Source organism: Enhydra lutris, unplaced genomic scaffold, assembly GCF_002288905.1.
Source record: "Enhydra lutris kenyoni isolate GAN:26980312 unplaced genomic scaffold, ASM228890v2 scaffoldscaffold2, whole genome shotgun sequence".
Lineage (NCBI taxonomy): Eukaryota > Metazoa > Chordata > Mammalia > Carnivora > Mustelidae > Enhydra > Enhydra lutris.
Genome location: NW_019154086.1, coordinates 72,248,100 through 72,260,415, shown reverse-complemented (window position 1 = coordinate 72,260,415; position 12,316 = coordinate 72,248,100). Strand labels below are relative to the sequence as shown.

The window sequence follows — 12,316 nt, the reverse complement described above, 5'->3', positions numbered from 1 at the left end:
ATTTTTATATTCATTATACTTATTACTTACATAAAATGTTACTATTTTATAATTATTTATTATTTGGGAACTCCAGATAATAACATTAGATTCTTTGTCATTTAAATATTGGTCTAGTCACCCTTCTCTTAAGATCAACTTGAAGAGGATCAGATATATCAGATGGTTTTTCCATCTGGAGACTAGTTACAAAATGAGATTTTAGACTCCCCCATTTAAACCTTTAGCAGAAAAGAGGGTTTTCTTGTTCCACAGCAGAAGATCAGATTTTCAAATGTAAATTCTCTGGGAAAGCCTGAAGCCAGGTACAGCAAGTAGCCCATATGTAAGATCATTGCCAGATGACTCTCGTTGTAAGAAACACCTCCCCTCTCACCTTGCTAAGTCATACGTACATGCATATCAAACAGAGATGAAATTTATAAATGGGTCTCTGGACCCTCTTTGAAGATCACTGCATGTTGAAAGTTTTCCATTTCTGATGGAAATTGTGGAATTGATCCCTATAGTTGTATTTGTATCTGGGCATAACTAAACAAGAATCACAGAACTCCTCCCTGAAGAAAATTCATTTTTCCCTCATTTCCTTTCTTTTTTTTTTTTCCTTTTCATAGGCTTTCAGTTTTTCTACTTTTTTGCTATTTTACATCAGTGTAATTGTCAACAGTTGCTTGCTGAAATTCATCACCCACAGTACATGGTGGTAAATTGGGAGAAAGATTACATCGAGTAAGATGAACTAGCACAATTCTGGGCAGGTGTCAAACACTCAATACATTATCACCTTTGCTTTTCTTCCCTTTCTGAGCTCCAATCTATAACTCAACCATAGCTTCTGATCATGTATTTGACCTTTATATCTTTTAACTAAAGAGCCACTGTGCTGCAGGAAGACTTCCATGGATGCTGTATGATTTTATGTTCTGTTCAAAGAGCTGACAAAATATAGATATTATTCACATAAATGTTTGCATTACACTCCAGTTTATTGTTTTACGTGATATCAAATATCTATAGTAGAAAAAAAGTTTATTTTCTAAAACTACTAATGAAACACCTGAGCCATACCTAACGTGACTGGTAGGTCTGGCAGTGATAAAACTGCCACTTGGAAGGCATTACCAACAAGTACGTGGCACCCTTAACCTCCTTACTCCAAAGAAACAATATTAACTATGTCCCTCTGTGGTTATCCTTTCGTTATACCTGTTCTAGCTTTCAGAGTTCTTTTTGTCCTTCAACAATCACATCTGGCAATTTGGTCTAGTACTTAAAGTTGGACTCAAGGAATACTATGCAATTCCATGTTATTCATTCTATCATTTGGTCTTTCCATCTTAGGTTCTGCCTTTTCTAATCTCGAGCTTGAGTAACCCACAGCCAAACTTAAGGACCGTCCCCATCCCATGTTTCTACACCCATTCCAGCACAATCTAGTATCTCATCCTCATAAAATCCAATTACTAACCAGCAAGATTCATTTGTTTCCATGAAAATATGTCCCACTTGTTTTGTAATTCAAGAAAGCTACTGGTTCAAATGCAAAACTAAGTGAAAATCCCCCTGAGGAACTGTTTTTGGGGTAAACCTTTAAAGCCTTCCACTCAATTCTTTCTTAATAGGCCACTGTTTCTCCTTCTGCCCTCATTAGGGAAAAACAAAAATAAATTAAAAGAGTATCTGCTATGATCAATAGTATTTAGTCACATGCACTTTTGTTTGAGTTTACTTCCTTGCCTTCCAAAAGGTATTTATTTCAGATATTTATTTCAGCACTTCCAAAAGATATTTATTTCAGCACTAGCTCATGGTGATAAAATTAAATTTTACTTTGACAAACATAAAAATAAGGAAATGTCATTTGTGCAAAAAATTCAAATTAGAAATGTTTATGTAATTCATTATTTAATTTCTAGGCAGCAATAGAGGTAAGAATTCTTAAATGTGATTTGTACCATCAGAGGATCTTGTTCTTCTGGAAAAATGACCTTTTTTAAAATTCCAGGAAAGTCAAAGTACCATAAAATAATCAAGGTCTGAACATTACAGGTAAAGCCCTTCAGCTATTATTGAAACATAAGTATAATTACACACAGGAAAAATATATTATCAGCACAGGAAAGAAGCCTTAAGAATTCTTTGTGTTGTTTGAAACTGTTGGACATGAGTGAGCTCTAATATCATTATGCTTAGAAACGGCTTCATCCAGATCCAACTGGACACCATTAATGTTCACTTCCATACAGCCATTATAAAAGGCATTCACTGGTGTGGCATTGAATGGAATATCTGTAAAAACAGAATATTAAAATATTAGCCCAAGACTTCTGGCATCTTGTTTGCTTATAATTAGAGAAACTATTCAGACTTCCCATATCCAACCAAATTCTAATCATAAAGGAAAAATCAATAATGTGATTATTCAATAAATTTATATTAAGTGACTCCTATGTATATAAGGTATTGTGCTTGGCACTGGATTCAGCATATCATGAATTCCTCTGATTTCATAAACACAATTAGTCTCATTCAAACCTAAGATAGATAAACACACTTCAAAAAGAATTAAAAAGAGCATATTCTTACCTGTTATGTATCTTCTTTTAAAATTTTTTTTTTAATTTTATTTATTTATTTGACAGACAGAGATCCTAAGTAGGCAGAGAGGCAGGCAGAGAGAGAGGAAGGGAAGCAGGCTCCCTGCTGAGCAGAGAGCCCGATGTGGGACTCGATCCCAGGACCCTGGGATCATGACCTGAGCTGAAGGCAGCGGCTTAACCCACTGAGCCACCCAGGCGCCCATATTATCTTCTTTTTAAATTTGAGCAACAATTTAAGCATTGTTAAATCATTTTTTTCAACTCCAAACTAGAGCTACATGGAAATCTTTTTAAAATGCCATGATAAATTCATCTCTTTTATTACTGCTGGAATAAAAGACATTTCTCTATTTTCCCAAAAACAGCTTCTTGCTGAGCCTACAATGGCAGGTCATGATAGGGAATTCATTTTATATACTGTTTGGTGTTCAAAAAAATAATTTTAACAATGTTTCAGTGACTAGTTTAGAGCCTTTGGGCCTTTTGACACTTTCACTCTCCCCATCAGACTTAATACTTGGGTAACACCCTTGAATTCCTAAGAACTATGGTTCATCTTAATAACATCCATCTCTCCACTTGCTTCTTTTTTTGGCACTCCACCCCCATGAATTTAGTTCCCAACTGAGATTTTCAGCCTTTATTCTTCTTTCTTAGTACCTTATGCAAAAAACATACATTTCAAATTTTCCACCTTTAATTTGCCAATGCAGTGAATAAAGTCTATACTTTTCTAGGGGCTCACAGCATTCTCTATGAAACCCTTTCAAGTCTGGCTGAGCATCAGGATTATGCCGCTATTATAAAAATCCTCAGAATCATCAATTTCCCCTGATTTTTAATTCATAACATGCGACTGAATATGCTTATTTTGCATATCAACTGGTAATTTACCTATCCCATTGTTTACACTCCTAATATCTCAATTGTCGGTTCTCCTCAGTTTTCCTCACTCTTTCTCTAAACACATCTTGCCTGAAGTCATCTTCAGTGCTGTTGCCAAAGTCCTGGAACCATTAATATTTGATAGCTTTACTTCTTTTCAACTCTTTTATTGTTTGTCTGATTTACTAAAATGGCATTCAACTAATTTGCAAATAAGGTAGTAGGTGGATTTCAATATAGAATTCATTCCTTTGAACTATAATTATGCTTCTAATAAGTAACCACAGTAACTTAAGTAACTTTCTAATAATTAACCACGCTAACTTATCTATTTATCTATCTATCCATAACTTTTAGAGTATCCTTACTTCTGTTCCACAAAAACCCAGATAAAATTTTCATATATGAAATATGAAGCCCCTGAGCAATTAAAAGTAAGAAAATAAAGATTCCTGGGGCACCTGGGTGGCTCAGTGGGTTAAAGCCTCTGCCTTCGGCTCTAGTCATGATCCCAGGGTCCTGGGATTGAGCCCCACATAGGGCTGTCCTTCAGCAGGGAGTCTGCTTCCCCCTCTCTCTCTGCCTGCCTCTCTGCCTACTTGTGATCTCTGTCTGTCAAATAAATAAATAAATCTTTAAAAATAAATAAATAAAGGTTCCTAGAAGTCCAGACATCAAACTCAGAATTTTCCTTACAAAAATAACCTGCGAATGGTATTTGAAAATATTTCTCAAAAATTTTCTGCCTCAATTACTTTTTGCCACTTAAAGTAAAATGTTGACACCAATTTCATATTTTCCACTATTAATTGGAGATGCATGTGCTTTTCCTCCGGTTCTCCCTATCTTATGGTAAATGGAATCTCCACCCATGCAATTGCTCATGCTGGATATCTAAGAAAGAGATCCTGATACCTGCCTTTCAGTCCTTAAATCCTATTAATGTTGTTTCTCACATATAGCTCCCATCTAACCACCGTGCCACATCTTCACTGCCATCATCCTAGTCCAGCAGCTTCCTCATGTGTGACATGGGGATAATAATAGCACCTGCCTCACAGGTCTGTTTTGGATATTAAATAAGTCAATCCCTCTGAAGCACTCTGAACAATGCCAGACTGTTTATTACACACTGATTGATGGTAGCGGAGTTGTTGCCTCTGTTACTGTTACTGCTCCTCCATCTGGGCTACTTCAGCAGCCCACAGCTCATCTCATCCACTTTTGTCTCCTGCCTGTCCATCTCCATCCATCACATAGGGTGGGTTTTTAAAATGACAATATTGATACACCCTTTCTCTGTCTAAATTTTTTATTAAAGATTTTATCTATTTATTTGAAAGAGAGTGAGGGAAAAATAGAGAGAGAATGCAAAGGGAGAAGCAGACTTTCTGCTGAGCAGAGAGCCCAAAGCGGGGCTCGATCCAAGGACCTGGGATCATGACCTGAGCCAAAAGCAGATGCTTAACTGACTGAGCCACCCAGGCACCCCAACTTTTTTAAAGACTTCCATGGCTCTTGTAACAAGAGTCAGGACCCCAAACCAGGTCTACAACCCGCCACCCCCCATGCACCCAGTTCTCAGCCTCACTACCATCTCCCTTGCTCAAAGTGTTTGAGTGTCTTCTATATATTCCTCAAGTGTATCCACCCCCCATTTTGCCCACACATAGACCATTTTTTTACTTGCATATTAATTCTAATTCCCACCCAACCACTTGGTTAAATTTAATCCTTCAATTTACCATATTTGTATCTTAGCCTTTTCTTCAGAAAGCTCATTCCTGGCCTGCATGACCAGGCCAAGTCCCCATTTTTAGGCTCCAAAAGCAATTCATACTTTTCTTTCATACAAGTTATCATCACAATTTAATTATTCTGATATTTTCCTAATTGGTTATTTGTCGTCTGCCTCTGAACTAGATTGTAAAAGGCTTAGCAGCAGAGATCATATCTATTTGCTTATTACTATACCCCTACTACCTGGGATGTAGGTTCTTAATAAATAAAAGGTAAATGATGAATGAATTAAAGGATAAAGATTGAACTCACAAGACTTTTGTGAAGATGAACTGAAATAATAAACACTTTCTGACTAGGATAGCCAGATGCAACAAAATTTGGTTAAGTTTTAGTTCACCATTAAGAAATAAATAAACAGGGACACCTGGGTGGCTCAGTGGGTTAAAGCCTCTGCCTTCCGCTCAGGTCATGACCTCGGAGTCCTAGGATCAAGCCCCACATTGGGCTCTCTGCTCAGCAGAAAATCTGCTTCCCTCTCTCTCTCTCTCTGCCTGCCTCTCTGCCTACTTGTGATCTCTCTCTCTGTCAAATAAATAAACAAAATCTTAAATAAGTAAATAAATAAGCAAAACATACCAATAAAACATCAATATAAATCCTTAGGAAAAGACAAATGGATACTGGAATTTTGTCTTCCTTTTACTAAGATTACATATTTAAAATAGGATCAATTTGATTAAAAAGATACTTTTTAAAGCTTTTTAAAGAAAATTTTGAAAAAAAAAGAAAAAGAAAAAGAAAAAAGTATAAAGCTACCTGGAAGACCACCCAGGTAAGTGGTCACTGTCCCTTTCATTGCTTCATCCAAAATGGCCAACTGTCTTTGAAGGTTTTCAGAGGAGATAGTGTCTTTTTTAAGTGGAGTGAACAGCTCCAGATTGTTTCTGTTGACTCTCAATTCCAGATGGAATGGTTGATTGGAACACAGACTTACTGCCTCCATCCGGTACATCACCGTATTTTCAACGGATACCAGGATATCCTGAAAAACAGAGCAAAGATTCAATATAAGCAGGTATTTATGGTATTGCCACTTAAGAGGGACTTTTGAGTCACATCATAATTTTAAAAAATACATTAGTTTTACAAATTTCAGGTCCAGCTAAGATACAAATGGACAGTGGTTTCTGAAATTTCAGTATACCAAGTTGTTTTACCAAAGATGGGAACCTAAAGTACAGTCTTAAGCACTATTTTTCTGTTTGTGAGCCTTCCTAACTTCAAAACTTACATGTGAAAAATGAAAGAGTTGAATCACTCTTTGTTGGGGAAAGGGCTTGGAAAATTTCAAATGCTTGAGTAAGCACATGCCAGCAAGACTGAAAGGTTTCTGTGTGCCACAGAAGCAATCCTGTAAGACTTGGGACAAAATGAGGGGAAAAGTCCTGAGAGAGGAAAGCCAGGGATCACCAGCAGTAAGTTACAGAGTATTTACCAGAAGATATTTAAAAGAGAAAATGTATTTGTTTTGCTGAACTTTTCAAACCGCTGAGACACAAAATCACTCAACTTGTTGACAGTGATCTATGCATATAACTTACATGTGGATAGAGGAAATGTAAAAAGAATAAAATCAAGGGGCACCTGGGTAGCTCCTGGATCAGACCTTGGAAATAAACCAGCAAAAAGTAATAATAATGGACATTTTTGAGGCAGTTAAGCGTCTGCCTTTGGATCAGGTCATGTTCTAAGGGTCCTAGGGTAGAGCCCCAAGTCTGGCTCCCTGCTCAGGGTTGCGGCGGCAGGCAGGGGGGGAGCCTACTTCCCCCCTCACTGCCCCTCCCCACCCCTGCTTGTTCTTGTTCTCTCTCTCAAATAAATAAATAAAATCTTAAAACAAAACAAAACAAAAATAAAACTAGGAACATGGGTGTTATGAGATGGTAGAAAGATAGTCTGAAGTATTTACTTAGGAATCCAAGCCTATACATTGCAAATACCAGTTATTTGAGGAAATCTGTCACTGTTACCTATCCATATCCTTGAACTCACTAATAATCTTAAAATGGTTCCAGAATGATCAACAGTATGTGGACTTATGTTATGAAATATTGTACACAGATCTTGAGAAGGCAATCTGACATGAGAAAAAAAAAAAAAAAAAAGGAGCCACGGACTCAAACACAGTAGAGGTAAAATAAATAACAAAGACATGGCATGCATTAATCTCCTCTACTGGAGGGATATAGTGCTGAAGACAGGATTTCCATTTTGTTTAAAAAAAAAAAAAAAAAGCAAGCAAAAAGCTGGAATCTAAATGTAGCGAGTTCCTATGGTAAATTGGAGCTGAAAACTGGGCAAGATCTCCTTAGGTGGCTTATGCTTAACCACTAGACACTCCCTGCAATCATCATTAAGCTGAAAACAACACACCTCTTTATTGCTACAGACATCATTCAATTACATCCTTCTGTCTAAAAGCTACAGAGAATATCCAAGCCAACCTTGGCACAAATATAAGCTTCTGGCCATAACTTGTTGGAATCCAGTGTGGATGACACATGGTCAGAACTATTAGTCTCAAGTAGAAGGCTGAATAATACAGATCTTCTGATAATGCTCATGTTTCCTTTTATCCTAGAGTCTTTTCCTGTTCTTCCTCCTATTTTCAAATTACAGTTGCCAGCAAGAAGCCAGGTGGACTGGTTTTAGTTTTCTCCAGTCCTTCCTAATTTACTCATGGGAGAAAAGATTAAGACTGCCAGAGAACACAAAACATTATAATTAGACACAGAATAGCAGAGACTGAATTTTAATCAGCTCACTTTTATTTTGTTAGTACAGACCATGACTCCCATAATATTTCAAGGATTTAAATAAAGATGGATCTCTCTGCACCCTGGGAAGGCTCCAGGTAGCCTGTGTGTGAGTTTGCCTGATCTTGGCTGTTGGATGCACAGTAACAGGCTTTTCCATTTTTCTCCCCTCTCTGATTCCTGGATCAGACCTTGGAAATAAGCCAGCAAAAAGTAGTAATATGGACATTTTCTGAGTCCTTATCGATGGGCTAGACACGGTGCTAACTTTACATGCTCTCTCATTTAATCATCATTTACAGATTAAAAAAAAAAAAAAAACGAGAATCACAAAAGTTTAGGGAAGTTACCTGAAGCTTTTCAGAGGCAGAGTCTACCAAGGACAAGGCAAAGGGCACGGTGCTGCCAGAAACCAAGGCGAACATAACACCAGTACCCGTGGAGGGGCGAATGCTCAAGGACACATTTACTTGCCAGTCCTCAACATTGGACAGATAACCTGTTAAAACAATCACACAGAAGCAGGATCAGTATACTCCTAAAGTATGCCAGGAGGAATTATTACAACCTTACTGATACTCAAAGCCATTTTTGTGGAAAACTGAAGATTTTCATTCTCCTTCCTCAGTGTCCTATAAAACCTGGGCAAAAATCTAAAAACAAGAACAATTTTTTTAAATGCAGGCAAGGAACACATAAATGGAGCCCTAGCCTTCTGGTCTTCCTAGAATAAAATTCTAGATGTGGTGTTTCAGAATATTATGAATTTCTCCTGTGTTCTTTTACAGGTATTCTTTCTGCCTCCATCTCCACCACCAGTCCAATCTCAGATGGTCAGATTTTAGAATACACACTTAGAAGGAAATTCAACAAATTTATTGTAATGTTTCTGAGGGAACATTTGGGTATGGCTGCCATCACCACCCTACCATTCCTCATCCATAAAGGGGTCAGTTCAAAGCAGTGGGAAAGAAAAATATGATTTATACAAATAGGAGAGTTAGATAGTTTGATAGTAGAGATGTACTCTGAAATCAACGGTTAACTCTAAAATTCTAACAGGAACTCTTCTGCGATTCTGTTGTCATAATAGTTAATTTTTTTTTTTTTTATCATTACAAGGTTAATTATGTATCCCGCTAGAGTGCAAGCCCTACTTGGCTCTAGGACCACTTTGTTTTCCACAGTAGTCACTCAACAAATAGTTGAATTGATGTGTTTCCAAAATAGTTTAATTCCTAAAAAGATTAGGGCACCTGGGTAGCTCAGTCGATTAAGCATCAGACTTTGGCTCAGCTCATGATCTCAGGATCCTGGAATCCAGCCCTGCATCAGGCTCCCCATTTGGCAGGGAGTCTGCTTGTCACTCTCTCCCTCTTTCTCTGCCCCTCCTCCACTCATGCTTTTCTGCACCTCTCAAATAAATAAATAAAATCTTTAAAGAAATACTAATTCACACTTTGAGTGAAGCCTTCCTTATTTAATATGAAGTAATATAAAACAATAGCTCAAATACCACTTGTAGGCTTTGAAAAAGTGAATATGAATGGAGAAAATAATCTCCCCTTGACAAGATGATCTTCCATTTAGCCACATCTAATGCTATTACAGTGTTCATTTATAATCCTTTTTAAAAGATTTTATTTATTTATTTCTCAGAGAGAGAGTGAGTGGCAGGTAGATGGAGAAGTAGGTTCCCTGCTGAGCAAGGAGCACGATGTGGGACTCAGATCCCAGGACCGTGGGATCATGACTTAAGCCAAAGACAGACACTGAACTGACTGAGCCACCCAGGCATCCCCATTCATAATACTTTAATTCCCACCCAGGAGAGGGGAAAAAAAATGATACATATACATATATAAAATTTTATTTTATATACATATAAATATATATAATAAAATGTAATTTTATTATATATACATATAAATATATATATATACACATACATATATATAAATAAAATAATCATTTTGAAATAAGTAAATTTACTATATTAACAAACTCAAACTAAAATATGCAAGTGTACAGAAATTATAATGTAACATTAAATATTAATTCAAAAGTAGGTCACTTTCAAGTTATCTATGAAATAACTAATTACTTATGATTTTTTTCAGATACAATAGAACTCTTATTTTCATTTTCGTTTCAGAGTTTTTCTTTTGAACAAATTATTGTGGGTCTAGTTTTTTCTTATATTCAGTCATCAATCTCAATTGAAATATTTTTTTTTTTAAATCCTTCTCATACAGAACAGAACTAAAGTTAAAAACATTCCATTACTTTATGTTAGGGACACAAAAAGTACTAGTGGAAGATTCTTCTTTAAAACTGTAGTAATACTTTTTTAGACTGCAAATAAACACATTTAAAATATAATTTTTCCTTAAAGCAGAGGTATCAGTACACTAAATTTATAATACAAAGTATTAGTAGCTCAAATCATGAACTCCTAAACAGAAAAAGACAAAGAACCTAGTAAGAGAATCAAGATATAAAAATAGCTAATAAACATATGGAGAGATATTTAAATTCAGTAGAAATTGGGACAATAATATTTAAAATTAGAAGATTTAATTTTTCAACTCTCAGATTGGAAACAAATCTCAAGCATACACTTTCTTACTCTGTTGGTAGGAGTATAAATTGGTAACACATCTTTGGAAGAGAATATACCAGTAGGAACTATACATTTGCATAACCTTTGATGGACATAATCTAAGATTCTCTCCTATAGAATTAATCACATAAAGGTACAAAGATGTATGTCCATTCCTTCTTTGTCTTCTCTATGCAACAAAAGCCTTACAGCAATGGGGAAAAGGCAACAAACACTGCCACCATTAGAACACATGCAAAGACCCATTACATCTAGAGGTTAGGAAAAGGAAACTGGGAAAAAAAAAAAACAACAACAACAACAACAACAACAAACCAACCAAAAGCCATTTACCATGGAGAAGGATCTGGAGTCCTGATCATTAGATATCTCCCCCACAGATGGTTGGGAGAGGGACAATGAAAAGTTCACACCCCTGGAACCCAGGGATACAACACTTGCCCAAAACTGAATCTGTATCAGAACATGAGAGAATGTTCCCCAGACCTTGCCACCATGCTAGCAAATGTCAAGTAACAAGAGCATTCCTTTAACGTAAAGCAAGACCATGCAGAAACACTTTCTTGAGGCGTATCATAAACAGAACACCTAAAGCTAATGATAGATGAACTATTAAGAAAAACCCTCTGGCAAACCAGTCACTGCCCTAAGCACAAGGTAATAATAAAGGAATTTGAAGGGTACTCATGGAAACCAGAAAGCTTAAGCAGCTCAACTCTTAACTAGACTGATTCAACCAGTTTATAAAAGGCCTATCAAAAGCAGAAATATGCTTATCTCCAGACTTATGTATTATTTATTTGTCTCTACTGTTCTACACAAGATGCTTATCTTTTAAACCAAAAATCATTCAATACCGAAGGAAACAAGGAAAAATAACACATGGTCAAGAGACAAAGCAATCAACATGACATTGATATTGGACCTATCAGATAGAGAATTTAAAATAATTATGATTAATAAGTTGAAGGCTCAAGTAGAAAACATGGACAACATCTAATCACAGATAGGAAACTTCAAGGAAGGGTTGGACATTTTAAGAAACAATCAACTAAACAATCATTACATTCTGGTAATGAAAATGAATCCTTTTGAAGCAGTAAGCAGTAAACTCAACACAGCTGAGAAATTGGTGAACTTTAAAACAGGTTAATTGAATTTACTTGCAATTAATCAAGTTAGGTACCAATAACTTTTTTTTTAAGTAATCTTTAAGTAATAACATAAGCATATTCTACTTCCTTCCCTCCCAACATACTGCAAAAATTGAATAAAAAACATACAACATGAATAAGCCTAACACTATGCCTGGCACAGAGTTAAGTATTCAATAATGTTTACCGAAGGAAATACAACTGTTTGTCAATTAATAAATTTAGTCATTAATGAGAAAAGAGAGAAGTAAAATGAGAAATTACTTACTGTATTCTATGCTAAACTGAGCAACTCCAGAACCAGGATAGTAGGAACCCTTCTCCACAGTGACAAAACAATGCTTATTTTGTTTTTCTTGAATGATTTCCTTTATTCCCGAAGTTCCCTGACCCATCAAATTCCAGCTTCGTATACATCCATCTAGACGAGGGTTAATCTAACAAATTAAAATACAGGTCGAGTGTATCTTAAACTTTAAAAAGTCAGACTCATAC

The 12,316-nt window shown here is 36.1% G+C and overlaps 1 protein-coding gene across 1 annotated transcript in view; it reads right to left on the bottom strand.

Moving 5' to 3' along the window:
• Window positions 1-591: 591 nt before the first annotated feature.
• Window positions 592-12,316, bottom strand: part of LOC111148875 (protein S) — a 66,354-nt gene continuing 54,629 nt past the window's right edge. Inside the window, exons 12-15 of the mRNA XM_022505666.1 lie at window positions 12,090-12,258; window positions 8,395-8,543; window positions 6,045-6,270; window positions 592-2,289 (exon numbers count right to left, since the gene is read on the bottom strand). Coding sequence (XP_022361374.1) covers window positions 2,129-2,289; window positions 6,045-6,270; window positions 8,395-8,543; window positions 12,090-12,258 — 705 coding nt within the window. The 3' untranslated portion in view covers window positions 592-2,128. The remainder of the gene's footprint in view (window positions 2,290-6,044; window positions 6,271-8,394; window positions 8,544-12,089; window positions 12,259-12,316) is intronic.